At 47.8% G+C, this 27448-nt stretch overlaps 4 protein-coding genes and 1 pseudogene across 11 annotated transcripts; 2 read left to right on the top strand and 3 right to left on the bottom strand.

Annotated features, from left to right (window-relative positions):
* Positions 1-253: 253 nt before the first annotated feature.
* LOC112900908 lies at positions 254-2083 on the bottom strand (annotated as a pseudogene).
* A 4963-nt stretch (positions 2084-7046) lies between these two features.
* On the top strand, positions 7047-9854 carry LOC112899986 (probable arabinosyltransferase ARAD1). Its single transcript, XM_025968674.1, has 3 exons — positions 7047-7672; positions 8108-8361; positions 9066-9854. Exons 1-3 carry the CDS (start codon positions 7066-7068, stop codon positions 9606-9608), a joined length of 1404 nt encoding a protein of 467 aa, XP_025824459.1. The 5' UTR covers positions 7047-7065; the 3' UTR covers positions 9609-9854.
* A 559-nt stretch (positions 9855-10413) lies between these two features.
* Positions 10414-12547, bottom strand: LOC112899987 (probable phytol kinase, chloroplastic). Of its 2 annotated transcripts, none has more exons than XM_025968675.1 (6): positions 12180-12547; positions 11471-11542; positions 11249-11400; positions 11063-11178; positions 10846-10960; positions 10414-10762 (listed from the first exon to the last, which is right to left on the bottom strand). In XM_025968675.1, the coding sequence occupies exons 1-6, from the start codon at positions 12453-12455 to the stop codon at positions 10567-10569; spliced, it is 927 nt and encodes a 308-aa protein (XP_025824460.1). In that variant the 5' UTR covers positions 12456-12547; the 3' UTR covers positions 10414-10566. The 2 variants fall into 2 exon arrangements, with proteins under 2 accessions (XP_025824460.1, XP_025824461.1); XM_025968676.1 differs by having other exon boundaries at positions 11249-11380; positions 11471-11538; positions 12180-12545.
* A 500-nt stretch (positions 12548-13047) lies between these two features.
* On the bottom strand, positions 13048-23265 carry LOC112900907 (cysteine protease 1-like). The gene is made up of 6 exons (XM_025969682.1): positions 23081-23265; positions 22304-22309; positions 14713-14966; positions 14231-14610; positions 13629-14153; positions 13048-13203 (listed from the first exon to the last, which is right to left on the bottom strand). The coding sequence occupies exons 1-6, from the start codon at positions 23263-23265 to the stop codon at positions 13048-13050; spliced, it is 1506 nt and encodes a 501-aa protein (XP_025825467.1).
* A 553-nt stretch (positions 23266-23818) lies between these two features.
* On the top strand, positions 23819-27378 carry LOC112899971 (OTU domain-containing protein 3). 7 transcript variants are annotated; one of them, XM_025968650.1, is made up of 11 exons: positions 23819-24042; positions 24145-24251; positions 24390-24465; positions 24628-24777; positions 24979-25043; positions 25166-25250; positions 25352-25501; positions 25615-25726; positions 26133-26251; positions 26363-26460; positions 26855-27378. In XM_025968650.1, the coding sequence occupies exons 1-11, from the start codon at positions 23977-23979 to the stop codon at positions 26979-26981; spliced, it is 1155 nt and encodes a 384-aa protein (XP_025824435.1). In that variant the 5' UTR covers positions 23819-23976; the 3' UTR covers positions 26982-27378. The 7 variants fall into 7 exon arrangements, with proteins under 7 accessions (XP_025824435.1, XP_025824434.1, XP_025824431.1 ...); XM_025968649.1 differs by having other exon boundaries at positions 26130-26251; XM_025968646.1 differs by having other exon boundaries at positions 25615-25732; positions 26130-26251.
* The last annotated feature ends 70 nt before the right edge of the window (positions 27379-27448 follow it).

Here is a 27448-nt window from a genome sequence, read left to right as displayed (position 1 = left end):
AAAATCTCATGCACGGTTTTGCACGAGAGAAAGAAGCGGGGAATCCTCTTTTCGTAAATTCTTTTTGTAAATTTTGCTATTTACATAAATATAAATGTATATATAGATGCATAGTAAAATCTATTTATTTAGATTTGCCAAAACGACCAACAATTCGAACGGGGAGTACCTCTCATTGGACATATATCTCGTCACCGAAAAATTACAGTCGTTTAGTCTTAAAATAAATTTTAAATATGAACACCCGTGCTGATCAGGCTGGCATGGTGAACATGCTCAAGAAACCTAGCCAATCAAAATGTGCAATACCGTGAAGAAACCACAATGTCTCAAGAGAAGCTGCGCGAATTTTGCGAAGGAGATACAAACGCTTTGCAGCCAGATCAGCATGCAAGTTCATCCAGCATTGTGCCATGCGTCGATTCGATGCCACACCCCACCATACATACATACATATATACATGACGAGTCGACGATGATGCAAGGCCTCTCGGCGACGCCGACCACCGCCCCCCCCCCCCCCCCCCTCCAACTCGCGCACCAGGCTCGCCACAAAGTACTCGAGGTGCAGCAGCGCGAGGCCCAGGCCGGGGCAGATCCTCCTGCCGGCGCCGAACGGCATCATCCGGATCTCCCGGCTCCCCGTCAGGTCCACGCCGGCGCCCTCCCCGCCGTTCACGAACCTCTCCGTCCTGAACTCCTCCGGGCGGTCCCAGATGGCCTCGTCCAGCGACACGTCGGCCACCGAGAAGTTCACCGACGTGGCGGCGGGGACGCGGTGCCCGTCCAGAGAGGTCTCCACCACCGCCGCGTGCGACAGCAGGAAGTGCGCCGGCGGGTGGCGGTGGAGCCCTTCCAGGACCACCGCCTTCAGGTAGGGCATGCTCTTCAGGGTCCTCCTCGGCAATGCCGTCCCCGTCGCGGGCCGAAACCACCGCGTTGATTTCGTTGAGGAGCCTCGCCTGCACCTCCGGCTGCCTCACCAGGTTCGCCATAATCCACTGAAGCGCGGTCACCGTCGTGTCGACGCTCGCGGTCAGGAACTCCGTGCAGAGGCTCACCATCTCGGCGTCGGTGAGCGCGCACTCGCCTTCCTCCCTGGGCAGCTGGTGGGCCAGGAGCGTGTCGACGTAGCAGTACGACAGGCTCTCGTCGTGTTCTCCTCCATTATCGGGCATGCTGCCTCCTCGATCTCTTCTTGCTCTGATCAATGGCAGGAACAGCTCCTCCTGCCTCCAACGAATGGAGAGCACCTTCTTCCACCGCCGCCAGAACACCCGCTTGGTGACCGCCGGGCAGAAGGCGAACACCTGGAAGCTGATGTACGACGCGAAGAGCTCCCTCTGCACGGCCTCGATCTCCCTGACGCGGCGGCCGTGCAGCCTCCGGCCGAAGCACATGTACGTGAGCAGCGAGAACATGGCGAGCTGGAGACACTCCACGACGGCCACCTCGCCACCGTCCTCCTTGCTCCGGTGCCCGAGGTCGGAGACCAGAGCCGCCAAATTCCACCGCCGCGCGGGAGCGAAAAGCGGGACGCGCGAAGGGTGGAGGATGCCGGAGGTGAGGTTCCGCCGCAGCGACCGCCAGAGCGGGCCGTAGGGCGCGGAGCTGACGGTGCTCTGGCCGCTGTTGAGCACGCGGAAGGGCGCGATGGCGGGCGGGCGGCTGGCGAAGGCCGGCCCGCGCTGGACGAGCGCGCGGTGGGCGACGCCGCGGCCGGAGACGAAGATGGCGGGGCGCGGGGAGAGGAAGCGGAGCGTGAGGACCGGGCCGTGCCGCCGGTGCAGCTCCCGGATGGCCGGCTTGAGGCGGTTGCGCGCGCGCACGAGGCAGAGGAGCGGGCCCGCGACGGGCACTGCGGGCGGGGACGGCGGCAGCGGGAGGACGCCGCTGGTTCGGGCCTTGGACGGCTTCATTGCGGAGAGCAGGAGGAGGATCACGGTCACGGCGCAGCTGACGAGTGGGAGGAACAGGAGGTATGCGACGGCGGCCCCCATTGTCGCCTCTCCTGTGTGCTCTCCGGTGACCACGGTCCTCTGCGCGTGCTCCATCGGTGGAGCTGCAATCGAATCGGTTTATGTACCGGTTCTACAGCTCGTCTGTCGCAGCGTGTGGTTGATACTCGGGAGATTTTTGCTATTAAGAGACTATGGCGACGCGGCTTCACTGCAACGGAAATCCAGAATCGGGCTCGGTGGCAGGGGACCGAGACAGGCATCGACTCGCTCGTTTGGCACCGGAAGAGATTGATCCCGGTAAGCCTTTTTTTTCTCCCACACGGTCAGATATTTCTAACCCTCCCTTCGTTCACCTTATCTCGTCCCTCGTACATACTAGCAAGACACTATGCTCCCGTGACCTTCGAGATCGATCTATGGAGAATCCACAGCGCTCGCCGCCGGTCGCATGCTGCTGCCCAGCGCTCGGCCCCGCCCCCGCCCGTTGTTAGCGGTCGGTTGCCCGGCGATCGGCCCCGACCTGGCTGCCCGGCGCTCGGGCCCGCCCCCGCCCGTCGCGAGCGCCCAGCCGCCCGGTGCTTGGCCCCGCCCATCGATACCGCCCGGCTGCCCGGCCGCCCGGTGCTTGGCGCCTGCCCGTCGCTAGCGCCCGGCCGCCTGGCGCTTGGCCCCGCCTCCAGCCCGCCTGTGGCTACCGGCTGACTGCCCAGCGCTCGCCCCCGCCCCCAGCCTGCCCATCGCTCGCCGCCATGCCTGCAGGCTTCGAGATGTCCCACAGCTCAGGTTCGACCGGCAGACGCCATTCTCCTATTCCCTGCCGCGTTGGTCCATTGGAATACCATCCTCCTGTGAATTGCCATTGTAGGCAAAAGGCAGCAATGTGGATTTCATGGAGCAATGACAACCCTGATCGTCGATACTTCAAGTGCTACCGTGCTCGTGTATGTGCACTGCTACTGTCCATAGTTCAGTTTTTGATTGATTTAGATGTGGATTTGAATGCCTTGGCATGCATATGATTTTTGCAGGAAGGAGGATGTGATTTCCATGGATGGTACGAAGGGCCGGTGGATCCATTTGTTGCTTCTTTGTTGGTTGATTTGCGAAATACTGTGTGGACATTGAAGCGACAAAAGGAGGCACTGAACATGGCAATGGGCGATGCGGCCATGAAGATGCAGAAACAGGCAGCAATGGTTGCACAATGCAAGAAGGACCGCGATGCAGCTGTTGCCGACAAGGAGGAGCTTATGTTGAGGCTTGAGCGTCAACGGAAGTTGAAGCATAATTGTTGTGGCTTCACCGTGGCAATATTTGTTGTTCTTGTGTTCTTGTGTGCTGGTACGAAGATGTAACTAGAAGTTGTTGTAGTTTGAAGATGTGGCCGATGCAGATGCAGCTATGCAATTGTGTATCAGTTGTTTTAGCTTATGTGTGTTTGGCTGAACTGGATGTGTGTCACTATGTACGCTGAACAAATGATTTTTCACTATGTATGCTGAGCAAATGATATAGATAGATATAGATAACAGCTAGTAGCAGAAGATATAGATAATCAGTTCAATATGGATACGAATTCAATATAGAACCAAACTAACAGATAGTGTCAATTACATGGATAGTAGCTCAATTACACAACAACTCCACTTGCTTCTCTAAGACGTAGTGGCGGCTTCAGGTCGAGGGAACCAACCTTTCATAGTATTCTTCCTAGGTCTCCTTTTCCTGTGTATTTAAAAGTATTAGTAAATTGTATACAAACAGAAAACATGAACTTAATACACTTACCTTTTCTTTGTTCCATTTAAGGGACACTTGGGGCTGTTTTTGCGATGCCCTAATTCTCCACAAATTGGGCACTTGACCTTTTCTCGAAGCAACTTTTAATCTTTCTCTGTCTCATTTGCAGCTCTTTTCTTCCCGCTACCACCTTCAAGACATCCTTTTATCCTATTCTTCCTTTGGCGGCCGACACCTCTTTTCCCAATTGGTGAACACACTTCTTTTGCAAACGACACTTTTGGATACTTTTGGCCAGTAGAACTTGTCTCTTAGCTGTTCCACTCTCCCCTCATAAGCTTTCTGGAACTTTTCCACTGAGTAGTAATCATGCACAAAGTCTTCCATCTTGACATTCCTATGTTGCTGCCCTATGATTATAGCCAATCCATGATGGCATGGCTAGCCAGTGTGCATCCACTCTTCACAAGACCAATATATATCTTTAGCCTTCACAATGTGCCTAGTAATGCAATCGTTATGGTCTATGACCTCAGCATTAAAATGGTCACCTTGTGTAACAGACAGGTGACCCAACCCTCTAGTTCTTGCACTCAGAACATTGAGAACAGAGGGTAGAACCTTCCCTTTAAGCTTCTCTCCAATCTTCCTCCTTCTGTGGTAAAGATCCATTAATTTCTCTCTAATCTTGTCGGCCAGGTCACAACACAGGCAAGTCCTTCTGGTCTTTGATCCAATTGTTGAATACCTCCGCGATGTTATTGGTGATGTAGTCACACTTTATGTCTAGGTTGAATCCGCTTCTGTACCAAAGCATCCTATGGTGTTTCTCGAACCACAGCTTAACACCAGGAATACATGTGACATTTTCATAGTACTTCTCAAACACCTCAGGCATGTATGCGCGTGCAGCTGGAAACAAGTGTTGTGCACCATGATGGTACTTGATATAGTTCTGTACTAGATGCCTGAAACATTCCCGCTGCTCCATATTGGGAAAAACTGACTTCACAGCTTTGAGTAGGCCCTTGGCAGTATCAGAACAAACTGCAAGCACCGGTAAGTCTCCGATAGCTTTATAAAGCTGGGTCATGAACCAAGTCCAATTCTCATCGGTTTCGGAGTCAAAGAAACCGAATGCAACCGGAAACATCCAGTTGTGACCGTCCACACCGCAAGCAAACGGTAGGTGTCCATTCCATCTGCCATTCAAAGCTGTCGAGTCCACACTAAGATATGGCCTGCAACCTTTAAGAAACCATTTTATGCAAGGTCCAAACGCACAGAAAAATATATTGAAGACAACCTTGTCACCGTCTGGACGAACATCAATCTCAATCACACAGTCCGGCATTTTTTCCAACACCGCTTCCTTCCAACTAAAAAGAAGTCGAGAGCTGTCCTCCCAAGTACCATGCAACTCAAGCAAAGCTTTCTCTCTTCCCTTCCAAACGGTGTCGTAGCCAATGGTGCCTTTATACGTGTCCTGCAACTCTTTCTGTAATTCCTTGGCTCCTATGTTGGGTTTCTTCGGTAGGATTGGAAGAGAAAGAGCAGCAACCCATGCACTGGCAGGAGTGGTTGTCATTCTCCTAGCACTGGAAGTACAATTGTGGCGATCTGTCATCGCCGTAACCTGAGGAAATAAATGACTCAAGTCAGTCACCCAACACAACAAAGGACATATGAAAAATATGCGATGATAGGAAGAATATACATACAATGATAGTGGGTGACCCCTCTGCTTCTAATACAGCATGAATTCTCCAAGGGCACTCCTCTCCGTGACTATTCTCACCCTAACGGAAGCCTCTGTATCGACTCGTACTAGGACATTCTATGCCTAACTCAAATTCTCTCTGAATCGCATAGTGTCGCATAGCAAGCCTAAACACTTTCATATTTGGATACAAACTGCCAACTCTCATCACTGGATTCAACATGCTATACATGCCCGCCCTCTCCTCCTGTATGTACTCAAAACCCCATGGCATCATGGTCATCAATATTTTCATTTTCAGCACTTCCTCCATCTCTGTTTTCAACTCTAGCCCTTGCCTTTTTTTCAATTTCATCCTCTTTCTGCAACCCTAGTTTAGCATACATTGATTTTTCACTAAAAACTCCACGTGTTCCTTCTTCATCCCATCTAGGTTCAATTTCCAGTGCATCCCAATCAATTTGTGATGGTTCAACAAGTGCTAAAGGCAATGCCTCATCCTACAATGAAATTGAAAAGCTTTCTCTATCAATTGACAATCAAATGGAACCAACATTCTGCTATGGACGCCAAACAAAACCCATTCTCACCTCTCTCTGTTGGACAGTATTTGAGCTGCTGCTATGAACGCCCGCTTCGTCGCGGCTCAGCTGCCACGACGACGGGAACCAGCGGTGCCGGGTGTGTGCTCCCGTCCAGCGGGTGAGGTGGGACTGGGTCCACAATGGGGGCGGCGCCGTCCGGTGGCACCACTGCCAATGCCTGCCAGAGCTCGAAGTTCAGAGGGATGAAGCCGCCCGTTGGAATGCCATCGCTGCCGGCCGTCGGCAATGGGGGCGGCGCCGGATCTTGCATCCTCGGTTCTGCGGGGGGCGCCGAATCTCCCAGGCCGCAGCGGGATGGACCGACCGAGGTGGAGCTACTGAGAGCAGATCCCCTCCCGCCGGAACGCCGTCACCGCCGGCCGGCGGCAATGGAGGCGGCGGCGGTTCTCCCATGGCGCGGCGCAGCGGGAGAGAGAGGGAGTGACCGAGCGACCGAGCCTGCAAGCGTCTCTCACCACGGTGAACGAAGGGAGGGGTAGAAATATCTGATCGTGTGGGAGAAAAAAGACTTACCAGGGTCAATCTCTTCCGGTGCCAAACGAGTAAGTCGATGCTTGTCTCGGTCCCCTGCTACCGAAGCCCGATTTCGGGTTCCCGTTGCAGTGAAGCCGCTTCGCTGTAGTCTCGTAATAGCGAAAATCTCGATACTCGGGGGCGTTGCGGGGAAGACGACGGCAGCGGCGGCGACGGATGTCGCGCAGCTGTACGTGGCTTGAGCTTGCTACGGCCAGGTGGCGGCGCTGCTGGCTTGAGCGGCCCGAGCAGGATGGCACTGCCACGGCGCTACCACGCACGCATCGATGGCTTCGATGCTGACGGTACCACGCACGGCTGAAGTTTTTTTTTTTGAATTTTTAGAAACTGTTGACGGCTGATGGGCCAAATTGCTGCAGCAGATCGCCGCCCTCCATGGCAATTGATGATGGGCAGGACAATTGGGCCGCTGGCCACGCGGAGGATGTAGAAATGAAGGCCCACGGAGGCCCGTGTCGGTGTTTCGAAGCGCTTTCAGCAGCAAGTGAAGTGACGATGCGGGCATATGCCTCCTCCGGCCACCAAGATCTGGCCGGCGGCTGCGGCCATGAAGCGGCTCGCCGTCCTCGCCGGCTCCATCCTCCTCCTGCTCCTTTCCCTCTCCTTCTTCCTCTTCCGTCCTACTTCCCCGCCTATCCTCAGCTCGCTTCAAGCCCTCGAACCCGACCGCCGCCTCAGGGTCTACGTCGCCGACCTCCCCCGTGCGCTCAACTACGGCCTCCTCGACCGGTACTGGTCCCTCCCCGCCGCCGACTCCCGCATCCCGACCTCCTCCGACCCGGACCACCCGGCCCCGCACAACCACCCGCCCTACCCCGAGAGCCCCCTCATCAAGCAGTACAGCGCCGAGTACTGGCTCCTCGCCTCCCTCCACACGGCAGCGACGGCCGCCGTGAGGGTCGTCGCGGACTGGAGGGAAGCCGATGTCGTGTTCGTGCCCTTCTTCGCGACGCTGTCCGCGGAGTTGGAGCTCGGGTGGGGAACCAAGGGAGCGTTCCGCAAGAAGGACGGCAACGAAGACTACCGGCGGCAGCAGGAGGTCGTCGACCGCGTCACCGCCCACCCCGCGTGGCGGAGGTCCGGCGGCCGCGACCACATCTTCGTCCTGACAGGTAATCTGGATATAATTGACAAGAGCTAGCTATTTGACTCAACAGTCGCAAGCTGGTTAAGGTTTCAAATCATCCTTTCTGCTTTCTCAGCATCACAGGTTGCTCAAACTCAGTGCCGTCATGGCAAATTCCTTGCAACACACCAACACACGCTACAATTTAGTTCACCATGACATTTGTTCTTATTCAAGACACTGATAGTTCATATTGTGTTTAGAAGTTCCAATGCCTAAGACTGGGTGTACATTAAACTCTTAACAGTTGTGTTAATGCAACTGTTACCATGCTCTAGTGTGACGCCCGTTGCTTTTCCTGCAATATTCAGACTGACTATGATGTGTAATGTTTATGTCTTGCTGAAGATTGATCTGCGTACCAGCTTATTTTTCTTTTGCATGCTCAGGTTATGTTAAATACTGAAGCATTCTTTGACAGACCCTGTGGCTATGTGGCACGTCCGGACTGAGATTGCTCCAGCAATTCTTTTGGTGGTTGATTTTGGAGGCTGGTTCAAACTTGATTCCAAGATTACAAGCAGAAACTCGTCTCATATGATACACCACACTCAAGTGTCATTACTTAAGGATGTTATTGTGCCTTACACACATTTACTTCCGACACTGCTCTTATCAGAGAATAAAGATCGCCCCACCCTTCTATACTTCAAGGGAGCAAAGCATAGGCATCGGGTTTGTACATTTCACCACACTATTCAGCACTTAGGACATGCTACCTGTTTGGTATCCTTTTATCAGCAATCTGGATTCCGAACTTTACGAAACTATTCATAAGCATTTCATAGCAAGTCATATAAAAAATGGTAGAATCTGTACATGTAGGAATATTTGTTTCTATTTCCATATTGTGAAAAACATGTCTTGCACCGTTTTTATTTCTTATTAGCTTTCAAATATCTGACGTTGAGCTACTTAAAGTGTGAAGAGTAAACATATGGTGCTTGATGCATTTTACTTATAAATTTTCTTCAAGGCTTTTGTTCGCTTTATCATTTGAGCAATATGCTTTCAACAGTACCTGATCTTAATGATCATATAGTATGCTATTGCTATGTCATAAAGGAATCTTTAAAAGTTAGCCTACGTATGCTCCTTTCTCCACTGCATGCTACTAGGATATTCTATCTTGTTGATTGTGAAAACTTTCAACTTTCTGCGGTGTACATTAGTATAACTTGATGGCATTTTTTATGTCCAATTGGTTTTCACATATAATTGTTTCAGGATATTTGTGTTAACTAATTATCAGTTGTTCTGATGAAACTGACAATACATGATTGAGCAGTCAGATTCGGATGCATTATACATTGTGATTTTGATATCTGGACTTCGGCGTTGACTTTATGCTTTTTAACATATGTTTTTCCTCCTTTCAGGGTGGTTTAGTGCGAGAGAAACTATGGGATTTGCTCAGTAATGAGCCTGATATTGTCATGGAAGAAGGCTTTCCTAATGCCACTGGACGTGATCAATCAATAAAAGGGATGCGGGCATCGGAATTTTGCTTGCACCCAGCTGGTGACACCCCAACTTCATGTCGCCTCTTTGACGCTATTGCCAGTCTTTGCATACCAGTCATTGTTAGCGATGAGGTTGAGCTCCCTTTTGAAGGGATGATAGATTACACAGAATTCTCCGTTTTTGTGTCAGTTAGTAATGCAATGAAACCAAAATGGCTAACAAACTACTTGAGGAATATTTCCAAGCAGCAGAAGGACAAGTTCCGAAGAAACCTGGCTCGTGTCCAACCTACCTTCGAGTATAACACTAGTTACTCCAGTAGCAGAGGCCCAGATGGTGCTGTGAATTATATATGGAAGAAGATTCATCAGAAACTGCCAATGATTCAGGAGGCAATCATCCGGGAGAAGCGAAAACCTGACGGCACATCAATCCCGCTCCGGTGTCATTGTACATGAACTTATCTTAGCTGCTGGTACCACATGTGAAGGCTTGTGAGAATCAGCAGATACTCCAAGTTTATTCTTTTTTTGTTCTTATTGGTAGTTGCAAATATGAGCATGTAACAGTAGGTGGATGTCTTTTAACCAAAATTTTCAGTAGTTGTTCAGAGGTGCTTTTGCACATCGTTACATATGTTATTGGAGTGGGTTTGCGCATTCAGTAATGACAAGTCATACATGAAATTGCCCATTTGAATGGAATTTCTTTGTTTATAGTGCAGTAAAAATTGATACAGAATGTAGTTACTTGACAAATATTTGCTGCGTTGTCCAAATGAAGAGATAATTGGGTTCATAAGGTCTAAGATGCTTGAAGAACAAAGGGTAAATGCTGTCAAAGTCTCCTATACCCAACCCTGTTACCATGCACTGGGATGCAAGTACGTTATGAACCAGCTGATCACAACTTTAATATCTCTCGAGGACAAACCAGCCGTGCAGGATTATCTTAATTTCTCCATCGGACAAACTACCCGTATAGGATAATACAGCCAGCCAACACAGGATCCCCGTTCCTCTCCAAGAAATCAGAGATTGAAAAGAGAGAGGGCACCCAATCACACAGCAAGGCAGGATGTGTAGGAGGACAATGCATGGAGCACGCCATCAGGTAAGCCAGCACATCACTGAATACGTGAGAGTGAGAGATTTGCTTCCAACCAGCTAATCATATTTCTCCACCAGAAAGCCAAGGCAGGGAGCCACCATAATAAAAGGGAGATGTTTGGCCATCTCGACAAGTACTAGACAACATGGGAAATAGCAAACACAAGAACAACTCATCACTGAAGAACAACAGTGGTGCACGGGTGTTTACATACGGTTTAATGGTGCTTAAAAGATGAAAGGAGAAGGTGGAAAATGTGGAGGCACTGCAGGGGAACTCAATAATGTATTTAGTATTATGGATTAATCATTGTGTGTTGGAGCCAAACAAGAGTAAAGCTACCAACATGGTGGCCAAAGGAACAGATATATTATCATCTACAACATCAGTCGCAGGAATAGACTCCACCAAGGTTGCTGCCAACGCAACAAGAGCCAGCTTACCAAATGCCTCCTCCCAGCTAACATGAATGTAACCAAGGCTGGAGAAGTAGAACAACATTCTGCAATAGAACAGATCGACATGTCATTTAACAGCTCAAGACATATAACAAGAATCAGCAAAGCATTTGAGGGGAAGACCTACATTGCGGATAGCAGGAAACCAGAAATGAACATTGAGATGCTCCCCACCCAGCTCTTCTTCTGATTGAATGGCAGCTTCACTGAGCCATACCTTCTCCCGACAATGTCAGCAAAACCTGCCAAGTTAAGGACCAAGCAGATGTAAATACTTAGCAGAATCAACCAAGTGCAATGATGTTCTACAAAAGAACTCAATGATGCTAGATTATGCAAAATACCATCACCACCACTCATCATCGACAAGGAAACAATCCCGATTGGGGACTCGCGCCAGAAGACTAAAACACTGAAGAGTAGCACCAAGACATAATAGAGAGGACCTCTCAGCAATTCCCTGTAAAGCAAAGTTCTTGTCAGAGCAGCATGCTAAAGGGTCGAATGACATCTCAGTCGATAGGATTTACTCTGGTTTTCCTTCACGTGTCACTGATTTTACAAGAGCCTCATCGGTGTAAAGGCATAGTCCGTAAGTCAGAAGCCTCAAGGAGTTCAAGAATGGAACAACGGCAGCGAAATATCGTGCTTCTGTCGAATTACTGCAGACATAGCACGTTTTCTAAGCTATGTCATGCCCAAAGTGGTAGCTGTGAACAATACGAGGGCTTTGATGCAGTGAGAGGGAATACCTGAAGAGTGGCCAGGATGACATGAACAGAATGCCGGATAGCACGTGCACAATTTTCCTGCTCAAACTCTGCCTTTATTCATGACATGAATCAGAGGCGAACAAGAAAAAGCACTAATAACTGATGGCATGTATGTTCCTTCGACTAATCAAAATCACAACCCCACTTTCTATTATGGATTCTGAATTCTGCAAAGAAACCGTTAGATTAATCTAATTTTTTAATCCGGGTCACATCGGATGTTTGGATGCCAAATAGAGTGATTAAACATGAGCTAACTATAAAACTAATTGCATAAATGGGGACTAATTCACGATACGAATCTATTAAACCTAATTAATCCATCATTAGCGCATATTTACAGTAGCACAACATACTACTTAGGCATAATAGATTCATCTCGCGAACTAACCTCCATTTATGCAATTGTTTTTTAATTAGACTATATTTAATACATGTAATTGGTGTCGAAACGTGCAATGTGACGGGACTATTTAGTGCCGAGTAACCAAACTGGCCCTAAAGCACTGATCAGGAATGATGTGATCATCTCTTGTCTGGTAGACTAGTACTACTAATATATAGGATATGAAATGACAACACATCTCCACACAAAACCACGATTCCTCTCCAAGCAGAGCACGACAGATTGAGCTAGAACTTTGTTCGAGACAAGAAGAAATACTGGGAGAATAGTGAGGGACGAGACCTTCTCGACGAGCCGCCGCTCGGTGAGCACGTCGAAGGTGCGCACGAGGGCGTAGGCGCCGGCGGTGGTGAACAGCGTGGCCGCCCCGTCCTGCAGCACCGCCGGCGGCGCCGCGGCCGCCAGCGCCGCCATGGCCGGGTTGGCGACGCCGGGGACGAGCCGCCGCCGCATGAAGCTCGCCGGCGAAGGCGCGTGGGGACGGGAGCGCGAGGGCAGCAGGGAGTTGGAGGATGAGGCGCAGGCGGCGGCGGCGCCGGGCCACGCCGCCGCGGCCATGTGGTTCGGTAGCGACAGGGTGGGCGCCACTAGCAGGCGAGCGATTTGTGCAGGTCCCTCGTCTCGTGTGTGTCCTTGTGCGCCCCGCGGCGACCCGTTGTGTCGTGGCAAACTGGATGTTACCGATCTAGGCGTCCACAAATGTGATGCGTGTAAAACTAAAATCGTCTCACCACGACTTGCCGACAACAACGCTGCACTAAATTTTTTATAAAAAAATATGGAACGGTCTCTAAATTTGAACCTGATATAATATTTCTTTTAAAATTACTAGCACGGAATCTACGTGAGACCACAAATTTTATACTCTTTCACTTCATGTACTGACCGTGTTACGACCGTGCGAGACATTAATTGTCCGTGTTCCGATTATGATTCCGATTAATTTATCTGGATTCCAATTAATTTGTTGATTAGAATTCCAATAAATGGATCAAAGAACCATTGCTTACTTTTAAAAGTAGTAGAGATCAACAATCACACTTACGCATGACACATCTTTGCAGTGAAACCTTCTTTGAAGAAAACTTTGCAGTGAATCCTTTGGTGCCATCAACTTGCGAACTCTTGACGAGCTGAGCATGAACTTGCATCAACGGTGCTGAGCCGAGCCAGAACCTGCGGCGGCAACAGCTTCCTTGACCATCTTTCTCCGTAGAATCCACCCCTGCACGCACCAATGGCGCGCGAACCCCACAAGCAGCGTGTTCCTAGAGACCATGTCCCGGACACAAGCATCATCGAACAACTGCAGCGAGGAACGCGTTCATCAGGGAGACATTGAACTCAAAGCCAAGCCGCAAGGCGAGAGCGTACAGCTGCCGCGCGCGGCGCCGCGGCCAGCGCCTGTGGTGGCAGTGGCACCGACGAACGAGCTCGCGCTGAGCGCGCTCACCCGTGCGAACTCCGGCAAGACCCATCCGCCGGAACGGAGGGAGTAGGAAGGAAACTGGAAAAGACGGCGACGGATCGGATACGCGTTCTTTCGGCGAACCAGCATCAAGCGCTATTGCAGTCTACTCACATCCACACATGTCAAAAATATTGTAACGTAGTGGTCTTAAGGAGGGAAAAAAAATACTGTAGCGAACTTGCTTAGGTACAATAAATCCTAGACTAATTTTTCACTAGCATTTAACTATTTAAGCGATCCCTGAATCAAATCGAAAAAACCGAATCAACTAGCTCCTCGGCGATCAGCGATCCCCGCTGCCGCTTCGCTGGGAAGCGGAGCAGCGCCTCCACGGTGTCCTGGCTGCTCCTGCTCCTAGCGCAGGTGCGGGTCTTGGCGTTGCAGACGGGGTGGTCGGCCGGGCAGCAGGTGGCGCGGTCCCTGCAGCAGGTGGCGCCCTCGGCGGGGCAGCAGCCCCAGGCGAGGCACATGCTCCGGACGCCGTAGGTGCAGCAGCAGGTGCTCCCCGCCGGGCAGGAGCTGTACCGGTCGCAGGGGACCGGCGGCGCCGCGGGGGACGGGCCGGGGTTGGGCCCGGTCTTGACGGGGTACGACGCCTCCATGGCGATGCCGCACTTGCCGGCGCGCGAGCTCACGTTGCGCGCCATCCGGATGTAGCCGGCCTCGCCCCAGTCGGCGCCCCACGAGTTGCGCACCAGCCAGTAGTCCTCGCCGTCCTCCGTGCCGTAGCCCACCGCCACCACGCCGTGGTCCAGCGACGTGCCGCACCGGCCGGTGAACACGCCCTGCAGAGGCGCGCAGTGCGTGGCCGTCAGTGTTTGAAAGAACAAGACGAGACGGCCGAGGTGCCTGCAAAACTTGCCGACTCGTAGAGCTGGAACTCGCGGCCGCCGGCTTCGATGGCGACGGTGACGGGCTGGTGCGCGACGGCCTTCTGCAGCGACTTCTCGTCGTTCCGGGGGACGTCCTCGAAGCCGTCGATGGAGACGGCCCTGCGGGCCTTCTTGACGAGGTCGCACTTGCCGTCCCGAGCGGTGTAGGGGTAGTCCTCGTCGGTGTCGATGCCGCCGTTCCTGGCGATGAAGGCGAACGCGTCGTCCATCATCCCGCCGTTGCACCCGCTGTTCTGCCCGTTCTTGGAGCAGTCCACCAGCTCCTGCTCCGACAGCGTCACGAGCTCGCCGGTGACGATCTTGTTGATCCCTTCCACCGCGCCCACCGCCGAGAACGCCCAGCAGCTACCTGGTCACCATGTACACCAAGCAAAAGCGTCACCGATCGATCAGTAACCATGCATCAAGTCATTCTGCAAGCAATGTGATGCGGTGATTTCTTAGTTCTTACCGCATTGGCCTTGGTTCTTGATGGGAGCGACGGCGCCCTTCTGCCTCCAGTCGACGAACTCCGGCAGGGCCTCGACGCCGTCGTAGCGGTACCTCTCCCCGGCGGCGTTGCGCCCCCCGCGCACGACGCCGGCGCCGCCGAGGTAGGCGGCGCGGAACTCGTCGTGGGTCAGGTCGGCGAAGCGGTTCAACCCGAGGCGGTAGCCGCGCGCACCGGCGCGGGCGTTGTGCGCGTCGACGAAGCGGAGGTTGTCCCTGTTAAAAATCAGAAGATTAGAGATAATCTCATCCATTGGTTAAGGCTAATCCTAGCCATTAGATTAGATTAATAACTGATTAGCAGTTAATCATGTAAACCCAACGGGTGTGTCCGTTGGTGTACGGATGCGTCCCTCCGACGTATGGACGCATCTCTTCGATTCTCCCTGTATAAATACTATCAAAGATCAATGAAATAATTGAGTTGTTCCCAAATCTTTGTTCGTTTACATTCAATCTCAACACGTTATCAGCACTGTGCTCTACTGAACAAGACGCAAGAACAACGCCCTCTGAACCCCACGGTAAGAATCATGAAGCGAATCAACATCACCCTCCCTTCGCATGTTGTTCGTCCCCTGTTCTTCGCCCTTCGCCGCGTCAGAGGAATGCGCCATGCCCCCATCCGTCACCATGGACAGCGCCGCAGCGTCTTCGAGCGCCTTGGGCCTCATGTTCGCCGCAGCACCGCAAATGGAAGGGGATTCGGCCGCATCTTTACATCTGCTGTTCGCAATCTCCGAACGGATGCTCGTCGAGGACGCCGCCAGAGCCCAGTTCGTCGCGGCCGCCAAGCTTCTCCGCTCGCACCACATCTGCAGAGCCAGCCCCCGTCTCCTCGCCGAGGCGTAAACGGTGCTGGCCCAAGCAATGTTGGGGCCCGAGCGGTCCAAGCCCCGGCGCCCCCAATTGTCGAAGCACCGGCACCGCCCGTTGATGAAATCGTTGCCGTCCCCATGGAGCCGATGTCGCCGGCACTGCCTCCGCCACCACCGCGCTTCTGGTGTGACTCCTGCAAGGAATACACACAGATCCCACACACGCTCGATCCGTGGCTCCTTGCCACCCAGGCCGCTCCCGCACTCTACGCCGTAGAGGAAGAAGAAAAGGAGGATGTGGTACCTGGCCTTGACATCCGCGAACCATTCACCACTGCGGCGAGTACGGGTATCTTCCCGTACTCCTTCCTCGACAGAGCCGGTCCCTCGGCTCATCCGCCGGCGATGTCGCTGCCTCTTCCTCAACCAGTGAAGCCTGAGGACGCCGAGGTGGTGGCCGTTCCGGGCATCGGCCCCTTGGCGCCTCCACCTGGTACACGCGCGACGGCTGTCGCACGAATGGAGGCGCAGGCCCCCCCAGAGGAAGGCACCGCGACACTCCAGCGCCTCCTTGGCCGCAGCGTGGCAGCGGTGGACCGACGCCCCGGCATCCACAGGGGATCCTGGAACCCGGCGGCCCTCAACCTTCCAACCACGGAGGTGCTGAACATGGGAGCCTACAGCAGCGGCTTCTACTCTCCCGATGAGGGGGAGTCCTCCTCCAACTGATGCAGGCGAGCGCAGAGATGAACGGCGGCGGGAGGGTCAAGAGGCGGCGGCCATTTCTGGTGCTCAGCAGCGTGAAGTAGGGTTAGAACCCTACTGCCTGCCGGCGACACCTCAAATAGGCCGCGAAGAAGGCCCAAATGGCCCACGCTCGGACCCCCCCCTTCCTGCTGATTCGTACTGTGCACAACTGATGGGCCTAGCTAATGAACATGGACTCATTTCCAATCCCTATGGATGGCTGGCCTGTTACCTTTATCATTTAGTTGATTTATTTTCAGCAATAATTCGCATAAGACTCTATTAGTCTCTAGTAATTATGTGCTATAAAATATTAATCCTATGTTTAGTCGCTGACTTTAAATATATTTGTACCTATGATATTTTATCATTGTAAAATATCCATTTGTGATATTATTCAAAGTATTTGTCCCGGTATGAATGGCAAATCCAATAGATAATATCTCTAGCGACCATGATCTTGCATATTTATTTCTTTTGCAATCGATCATTTTACGCCTTTCCACTTTCAAAGCAATACGCGCTTACATAATGGATGCAACAAGTTATGTGTATTTTCTCATTAATCAATTGTATAACATGTATGTTCTATAATTGTTTTGTTGGCCACTCCACAAGGTAGCACCACAATTGCTACTGCAGGATTTACACTAAGTAAATACTTAGTGCCAATCCTCAAAGTGCGTACCCAACATTAACACTTAGAACATTTGGTCTACATTTTTCTCAAAAATGACTACCATTAATTTGCATTCCTATTGGCCATACACAAGGTAGCACTATAATTGCTACTGTGGGATCTACACTAAGTAAACACTTAGTGATTATCCTCAAAGTGCGTACCCAATTCGTTTGCAAATTAGCTAAGGTCTACATCACTCTCTGATGACTACCTTAAACGTGTTGATACAATTCACATAAATAATTTGGCATTTACTGTTAAACAAAAGACTATGTCCATTTTGAGGTCTACGCCTTTATGGTGACTACCTCCCTTTCTCTTATTATGCATGTGAGATTTTACACCATAAACATCTTGTTTTTATCATACATCCCAAACTTACAACACACCACAACATTTTAATAACTTAAAATGTTTTCGATGGTTTGACTCATGTAGGATCAATGGCTGTCAAAGAGTTTGAATTACTAGCTCTAGACGGTCACAACTATCCAACATGGGCTGTGGACATAAAAGTTAGTCTCGCATCCCGAGGACTTTATCAAGCAGTGTTACCACTCCAAGAGGGTGTTGCACCACTTGATGATCAACATGTATACTCGGCACTATATATCATTAGGAGCCATATTCATCCTGATCTTAAGGCTGAATATTTATTGGAAGAAAATCCACGAAATCTATGGAAATCTCTTAAGCAACGCTATGAACAACAAAAGGCACTCTTATTGCCTGCGGCAAATTATGAGTGGACCCAACTTCGCTTACAGGATTTTAAAACTGTAAGTGATTATAATCATGCTGTTCATCGGATTTGCTCAAAGTTGCAATTCTGTGAGAAAGAACCTTCAGATGCGGATAAGATAGAAAAAACTCTATCCACTATGCTTCCCTCTGAAAGGATTCTTCAACAACAATACCGTGAAAGGAATTTTCAGGTTTATTCTGATCTTATACATACATTACTTGAGGCCGAAAAACATTCCGAACTTATGGTTTGGAATAATCAGCAACGCCCTGTTGGGTCAGCTCCATTGCCTGAAGTACATGCTTATTCAAAGAATAAACCCAAATCTAATAATGGATCTTCTAAGAACCATCATCAAGAAAATTCCAAGAAAGGTAAGAAAAACCGCAGAAACAACAAGAAATTCCAGAATCGAATTTCCAACAAGGGTAAGAACATTTCCAAACACAGGTATGACAAACCTGTGTGCCAAAAGTGCGGCTGTTACAGCCATATTACAAAGAAATGTCGTACCCCGAGTCATCTTGTTGATCTTTACTTAAAGTCCGTGGGTCGTGGACGTGCTACTCAAGGACAGAAGTATGAAGCCCACTTCAACTATCGACCTGACACCACCAAGGAAGAAACTAGTTGTTCGCAAAAAGTTCCAAAGGAACCAAGCAGCAACCCCATTACCGGAAGCGAGGATCTTGCTACAGAGAATATGATCGTGGAATACGCTTCCAACGACATATTTGGAGACCTTGAATAGGCTTCCAATCTCCAAAAGATCCCAAAGCCTTGATGTCCTATTTACTAGTAATAGTAATATTTAGCACAACTTATATCTCAAAGTGTTGTAAATAAATAAGGTCATCACTTTCATAGGTTGGATATAAAATAAATGTATTGTATACATTTGATATTCAATAAAGGTGTGTATTCTATATATCATCAAAGGATTTCATATTAAATTCTTCATCTATATATAGATATTCTACGGGAGTCAATCTGATGGACGAGGAATTATGCCTTGTGGATAGTGGAACCACAAATTCTATACTTAGGGAAACAAAATATTTCCAAACTCTTACAAAGAAACAAGGAAACGTTTTGACAATCGCTGGACGCGATGCAACGATAGTTGGCACTGGTCGTGCCACTATTGTACTCCCTATGGGTACCCATATTACAATTGAGGATGCACTTTTGTATCCCGATTCAAAGCGTACGCTACTAAGTTATAGAGATATCCGTCAAAATGGTTTTCATATTGAAACTGGTGATGACAATAATGAGGAATTCCTCCTCATTACTAAAGATAACGGATATGGCAAACAAACTGTTGAACAAATTCCTTCTTTTCCGTCTGGATTGTACTACACATACATTAAACCCGTACCACATGTTGCATACAAAGTAATTTTTCAGAATGTTGACACATTCAAAACTTGGCATGACCGCCTTGGTCATCCCGGTGTAGGGATGATGAGAAAAATTATCAGCAATTCAAATGGTCATGAGTTAAATACTGCTAAATTTCCCAAATCATCAGATTTTATGTGCACTTCATGTGCTACAGGGAAATTAATTTTACGTCCTTCATACGTTAAAATTCAAAATGAGCCACTCAAATTCCTTGAACGTATTCAAGGCGACATATGTGGCCCCATACAACCTACTTCTGGACCTTTCAGGTACTTCATGGTTCTAATAGATGCATCTACTAGATGGTCTCATGTGTGTCTTTTATCCACACGTAACCATGCTTTTGCAAAGATCATTACTCAAGTTATTAGACTTAGAGCACAAAATCCTGAACATCAAATACAATCAATTCGAATGGACAATGCTGCTGAATTTTCCTCAAAGGCTTTCAACGATTATTGTATGGCTTTAGGAATTCAAGTTCAGCACTCTGTCCCATATGTCCATACACAAAATGGTTTAGCAGAATCTCTTATTAAGAGAATTAAACTCATTGCAAGACCCTTATTACAAAATTGCAACTTACCAACTTCATGTTGGGGTCATGCAGTCTTACACGCTGCAGACTTAATTCAATTGCGACCAACTGCATATCACGTTGTCTCTCCTATGCAATTAGTACGTGGGAATATACCAAATATTTCCCATCTGCGAAAATTCGGTTGTACAGTGTATGTACCGATCTCACTACCTAAGCGTACCGCTATGGGCCCACACAGGAAATTGGGGATCTATGTGGGATATCAATCACCGTCGATTATTAAATATCTTGAGCCCCTTACAGGGGACCTATTCACGGCCCGGTATGCTGATTGTATATTCAATGAGGACCATTTCCCGGCATTAGGGGGAGATTATAAGTACCAAAGTGAATGCCAGGAAATCAATTGGGATGCCCAAGGCATTTCCTTCTCAGATCCACGTACTCAAGAAACTGAACAACAAGTTCAGAAAATTATAAATTTGCAACATATTGCAAATAATCTGCCAGAAGCATTTACTGATTATAAGGGTGTCACAAAGTCCTCTTATCCTGCACGGAATGCACCTGAAAGAATAGAGGTACCAAACAAAACTATTCAACTCCTCCCGCTTCCAAAGAAGAAGGGGAGAAGTATGGCTGCTCAGGATAATGCTCAAACGAAGCGTCAGAGGATTCCGCGAACTAAATCTGCAAAATCAGTAAATCCAAACCAACCTAAAGTTGGTAGACGCCCAAAAGTGGATACAAATCCCATACTAGGACCAAATCCACAACCCGGATCAATGGTGCACCCAAATACTGATCCTGGGACATCGGAACACCCTGACTCCACAGTCTTAGGAAATGACGAGTCAAACCAAGGGGTGAACGAAATTTCCATCAATTATATTGATTCTAGAGAATCATACGATCGTAAGACTTCTATTGTCGACATATACTTTTCCGCAGCAATTGCAGAAATCTTCCTAAACGATCCAGATCCCAAGACCATGGCAGAGTGCAAAAAGCGCTCGGACTGGACTCAATGGAAAGAAGCAATCCAAGCTGAAATAGCCTCGCTCACTAAAAGAGAGGTATTCACATCTGCAATACCTACACCTCCCAAAGTCTTTCCTGTGGGATTCAAATGGGTTTTTGTCCGAAAACGGAACGAAAACAATGAGGTAGTGAGATATAAAGCGAGACTAGTAGCACAAGGGTTCACGCAAAGACCCGGCATTGATTACAATGAAACCTATTCTCCAGTAATGAGTGGAATTACTTTCCGATACTTGATATCATTGGCAGTTCAAAATCATCTATCTATGCAGTTGATGGATGTAGTGACAGCATATCTTTATGGGTCACTTGATTCGGACATATATATGAAGGTTCCCGATGGAATCCAAATTCCGAATCCAAATGCAAATCGCAACATGTATTGTGTAAAGCTTAAAAAGTCATTATATGGCTTAAAGCAGTCGGGACGAATGTGGTACAACCGACTGAATGAGTTTCTTCTTAAGAAGGGATACACAAATAATGATGATTGCCCATGTGTTTTCACTAAGAAATCTCCAACGGGATTCTGCATCATATCCGTATACGTTGATGATTTGAATATTATCGGCAACCCAAAGGATATAGAGGAAGCACGCAATCACCTCACGACGGAATTTGAGATGAAGGATTTGGGTAAGACCAAATATTGCTTAGGTTTACAACTTGAGCACCTTCCCTCAGGAATACTAGTGCATCAATCAGCTTATATTCAGAAAATATTGGAGAAATTCAATATGGATAAATCGTATCCAACTAAAACCCCGATGGTTGTTCGTTCTCTAGAAATGGAGAAAGACCAATTTAGACCACAAGATGAGGGTGAAAAGATACTGGAACCCGAGGTTCCATATCTCAGCGCCATTGGAGCACTTATGTATCTTGCAAATAACACCAGGCCTGATATTGCATTTGCAGTGAATTTATTAGCTAGACATAGTGCTAAGCCTACTCAACGTCATTGGACGGGAGTAAAGAATATCTTCAGATATCTTAATGGCACAAAGGATCTAGGCTTATTCTATAAGAAAAATCCTGATCCCAGTATGATTGGATATACAGATGCTGGTTATCTATCTGATCCCCATAATGGTAAATCCCAAACAGGATTTGTATTCCTACATGGAGGTACTGCTATTTCATGGAAGTCTTCTAAACAAACTTTAACAGCAACCTCTACTAACCACTCTGAAATCATTGCACTATATGAGGCATCACGTGAATGTGTATGGCTTCGCAGAGTGATTAACCACATACAACAGTCATGTGGTATTGGTTCAATCGAATCACCTACAATTATCTATGAAGATAATTCTGCTTGTGTTACACAGATGCAAACAGGTTACATAAAGAGCAATATAACCAAGCACATTGCTCCTAAACTGTTTTACCCCCATGAATTGCAAGAAAATGGGGAAATAGACATCTTGCAAATTAAGTCATGTGATAATCTCGCTGACCTCTTTACTAAGTCCTTACCAACCTCTATGTTTCAAAAATTTGTACATGATATTGGTATGCGACGTCTTTGCAATTTGCAAGAATCAGGGGAGACATACCCTAAATGCTAACCTATACCTGCATTATATTATACTCTTTTCTTTAATAAGTTTTACTTATAAGGTTTCTTGTTAAAGTTTTTAACGAGGTAATATTAATATAAGCATGTGTCATATTTTCTATTTTCCCCACCGGGGTTTTTGTAGGAAATATTAAAGACACACATTGTCCTCACAACTTATCATGTTTTTCCTGAAAAAGGTTTTTCATGTGAAGTTATTCTAGAGACAATACCAATAATATGTCGTCGTATTTTCTCCTAGTTTTCCCACTGGGTTTTTAAAGAAGTTTTAGCGACATATCATTACCTAATACACTTCATATTTTTCCTGAAAAATTCTTTTTGGGGAGTTATCTATATGTCGTATCTCCGATACTTTTCCCTACAGGGGTTTTTCAATGGGATACCAAAGACATAGTGATTTGTTTAAATCACACAAATATACATATTCCTCATATTTTTCCCACAGGGTTTTTAGAGGAATCCAAACTTACAACTACATTGATCTCAAGAAGATTCGATTAAGGGGGAGTGTTAAAAATCAGAAGATTAGAGATAATCTCATCCATTGGTTAAGGCTAATCCTAGCCATTAGATTAGATTAATAACTGATTAGCAGTTAATCATGTAAACCCAACGGGTGTGTCCGTTGGTGTACGGATGCGTCCCTCCGACGTATGGACGCATCTCTTCGATTCTCCCTGTATAAATACTATCAAAGATCAATGAAATAATTGAGTTGTTCCCAAATCTTTGTTGTTTACATTCAATCTCAACAGTCCCAGAACGCCCGGAACCGGCGGTCGTGCTCGCCCAGCGCGCTGTACGCCTTGCCGTGCCGCGCCAGCCAGAGGTCGTACGCCGCGCGCGCCTGCGCCTCCGTCCGCGCCATGCCGCGCGACGCCGCCGGTGAGGCGAAGAGGACCAGGAAGGCCAGCGCGACCGCGACGAGGCAGCGGGCGACGCCTGCCATGGTATCACGTTCCGCCGGCGATGCAAAGGCTCGTGTCGAGTCGACGCGTTCACTAGAGAGGTTGCACGTGCGTTCGTGCACGACTTTTGTGTTGGATTGGATGTGCTGGGGAGGCCGGCGGCCCGAGGTTTCATGGGTCCGGCCGTTGAGTTGTGGTCGGAACGTGACAGTGGAAAGTAGTTATGTTGTGGACACGTCACGTACCCGTACGGAACTTGGAACGTACTGTACTCCAACTCCGATGCGGTGCAACCAAGGCGAGTGTGCACGATCACGATGGTGCTCACGAAGTCGAAGGCGTTTGAGTTTGATGTCGATAAGTGGATTCGAGATCGGACGGTCGAGACGAACACAAAGGAGGTGACAGAAAATCCTTTAGAACTCGACTCGACGGTCACGTAGTACGAGAGCTGTTCCTGCAAGCGCCACGGCGGGCGGATCCACGACCGGTGCGGAGATCGCACGGCCCAGGGGAACCAGCCATCAGGCTCGGAACAGTGCCCCAACCGGGCCCGTTCAGCCCATTGACGTAACCGAGCCGTACCTGTGCAGGCCCAGGCTGATCTCTCTCTTTCTCGGTCCCCTCCCCTCGAGTCCGATCTCTCTCCAGGCTCCGGCGGAATTCTGTAGTTGTGCAGCTTGTGCTCCCACCTCCCACCTTGCCGTCGTTCGCCGCCGCCGCCCGCCGAGCCCTAGGGAAAGAACAGCACGATGGTTCAGAAGAAGAAGAAAGCAGCCGCGCCGGCCAAGCTCCGCAAGCCGCCGAAGCGCGACGCGGTAGCAATACTTCAGTGGCCCGAAATTTCGCGCTTGGATCCTCCACGAGAGCAGGAGGATTTGACTTTCCTTTTCTCTCTCTCGTGCTCGATTCCTTCGCAGGAGAAAAAGCTAGGCAAGAAGGCTGATATGACGGAGTTCAGGGCGCAGCTGGACTCCCTGGGGCTAAAGATAGTCGAAGTGAATGCAGATGGCAATTGCTTTTTCAGGTTCAGGACTAATTCTACTCATTGTGCATCTCCCTGTCGTCTTGAGAAAAAGAGGCCACTTGATTTTGAACGAAATGCTAGTGCGCCTTTTTAGTTACGCGTTGTTTGAGTTATATGACTACTCATTGTAGTATTCAGGGCAATGGGTGACCAGCTTGAGGGCAGTGAAGAAGAGCACATGAAGTACCGAGCAATGGTTGTGGACTACATAGTGGTATGCAATATAACCTTTTGTAACGATGTGCTGTAATTATACTCAGGATTTCATGAGTTAGAGGAGAGCTTAAATTCTAGTTAAAGAATATAGTAATTGCTGGTGGTGTATGTAGGCATTTGGCTATCTACGCTCTCTTATCCTTCTTGTATACATCTGCAGAAGCACCGTGAGGATTTTGAGCCATTTATTGAGGATGAAGTTCCGTTCGAACAATATTGCGACTCTATGCTAAAAGATGGGACTTGGGCTGGCCATATGGAGTTGCAAGCGGCTTCTCTTCTCACTAGAAGAAACATATGCATCCACATGGTGAGTTTGCGATGCAAGCCTAGCTTTCTGAACTGTTTTTGAATTTTATATAGAGCACACTGTGCAGTCAAGAACATCATGTCCCGTATGGATTGTTTAACTAATATTGCTGTGGATGCTTTGCATTTTTTATTAGCATCTTCTGATATTGCAAGTATTACTTAGCAGTTGTACATCACTGAACTGCTGTTTGATCTGCAGCTTAACTCACCGCGTTGGTACATAAACAACTTCTCTGGCCGTGAAGCTGCTAATATGATTCACTTGTAAGTTAAACTATTCTCAAAGTTAACTCACTATAATGTTAACACAGGTTGAATGATAGTAAAAGACATCTAATACGGTACACAGTAACTTACACCCTGAAATCAATTTCATGCCAATACAGGTCTTATCATCATGGCGAGCACTACAACAGTGTCAGGCTGAGAGAAGATCCATGTCAAGGTCCTGCAATGCAAGTTATTATCAAGGTTTTTAGTTGTGATATTTGTTAATGTTTCAGCTCTGTTGTTTCGTGGAAGAGAAAATGGTCTTTTACCTCAGTCTATTTCTTTTTGTTACCGAGTTACAGACGGATGCCAACATATCTTGTGCAAACAATTACGCTCAAACAAAAGCAAAGGACCCGAAGAAGTCCTCACACAGATCAACCTATGATCAAACATCAGTTAAATTGATCATGGCTGGGACTGGATGTTCTGATGCTGCCATAGCTGAGCACGTATAAACTATATGATCAATCATCATTTCTTGCAGTACAGTTTTGCATTTAATGTAGGTTGCTTATTGGTAGTAAATTTTCTTCTAATGCCAAATGTGCAATTACCATTGCAGGTTTTGGAAGAAATGGATGGTGATGTTGATGCTGCCATTGAGTACATGATAGTGGATCGACTTGCAATGGGTACTGATGATATGGAGGGAGACCCTTATTTGGACTATGCATGTAAGGGTAAGCCTTTCAAGTGCCCTGGCTCCTGAGGCACCATAAACTTAGAGTATGATCCTGTTCCAGTAGTATTCTTGCCAATATATGGACAACTAAGATAAAAAAAGAAACCTAGATGTCAACTGCCTTGGCTCCTGAGGCACCATAAACTGAAAAGATCAAACAGAAATCTAGATGTTCAGAAAAGTGAGGGCATTCACTATTTTGGTTTCTGTTTGATCTTTTCAGTTTTCTAAACCAATCATGTACTTAAATCCACTTTACATCCATTTTTTTGTTGTTGAAATGGTGGGACTGTGGGAGGCAGAGGCACCCATGTGTCCTTAAAACTAAAGATACAACTCCTCCCATGTATTTTTTTGGTATATTTTTATTTATGGTTAAATTTATTATTTCATAGCAGATGAATTTTCCAAATTGCACGATGAGAACCGGTCGATTGAGCACAAGGATCAAGCTAGTTGTTCTAGCAAAGATGAAACAGTTGAGAAACCAAAGAATTCACATTCTACACATTCCAAGGTGCGAATCAGCTAATGACTCTTAACCCAGATATGCCAATATTGAATTGTCTTATGGCTTCATTATCTTGAAGAGAACAAATGTAGACTATATATTGGTGTTTTTATTCAGGAAAAGTCCAAAACCAAGGATTGCTCTTGTGGATCTGCAAAGAAGCACAAGGCGTCTTGTAGTTTAGCCACAGCTACAACATCAAGAGAACCTCCAAGGTATTACCTTTCAATGTTCCCATTGTCTTTTAAAACTTTTGTCCCCATTTTTTGCATTGTAAAATTGGTGGAAGGAAAATTACACATTGCGCCGATACTTTGCTAGCAGGCAATAATCTTTTTTTCCCCCCCTTGAATACACAAGAAAAGTTGTGTGCCATTCCATTAAAGAAAAGAAATAGAACACAAATAACACATATCTTTAACATATCTAGTACATGAGTGCTACAGACCGACTGGAGAAAAGAAACGACCCAGACCCAAATGGTAACCCAACACAGCCAGCAGAAATCTTTTAAAAAATTCACACACATTAAATACAGATTTAATTTTAGGAATATGTGTACAATGTTGAAGTTAAAAAAAAACTGATTGATGCCTGCTTTACTGACAGGGCCAAAGGTGGTCAAGGGAAAGGCCAGAAAGGAAAGAAGCAAAAGAGGAAGGAACAGACCGAAGCAGCACCCGCCAAGGTCAAGCAGTCTGCAGTTGTACCAGACCTAGGAGCTCTCTGCATATGAACACTGATTGGGTCATGCTTTACTCTGATGGTTTGCACCGACTGCTGCATTCTGGTTGTGATTTCAGATTCTCAGTTAAAGTGAACGTCATCTGCTGAGTACTGAGTGACCGACCAATAGGTATCTAATCCTAACTACGGATAAGCGTGATGGTGATGTTGGCAAATTAGCAGATTTTTTGAGATGGTATAGAATCATAGATGAGAGCCACTGATACGATTCTTTTTTTTTTCTAGACAAACTTTTTTTTTGACGACTAATGCAGTGAAAAGGAATACTAGTCGCGCAAAGTGTAACTGTTCAACCTGTCGTTGAATTAGTACCACCGTTTTTCTAGTAACGAATCGTCCCAGCCTGGTGAAATAGCGTTTGATCTTGTGCGGGGAAAATTCTTCAAGTGTGAATGTGAACAGATCACCCATTTAACCTGGAGCTCTAGATGATGCACTATGCTCAGCTGAAGCTAT

The sequence above is a fragment of the Panicum hallii genome, chromosome 7, assembly GCF_002211085.1.
Source record: "Panicum hallii strain FIL2 chromosome 7, PHallii_v3.1, whole genome shotgun sequence".
NCBI classification, from domain to species: domain Eukaryota; kingdom Viridiplantae; phylum Streptophyta; class Magnoliopsida; order Poales; family Poaceae; genus Panicum; species Panicum hallii.
The sequence above is the reverse complement of the archived record's forward strand: the minus strand, read 5'-3'. Positions and strand labels throughout refer to the sequence as shown.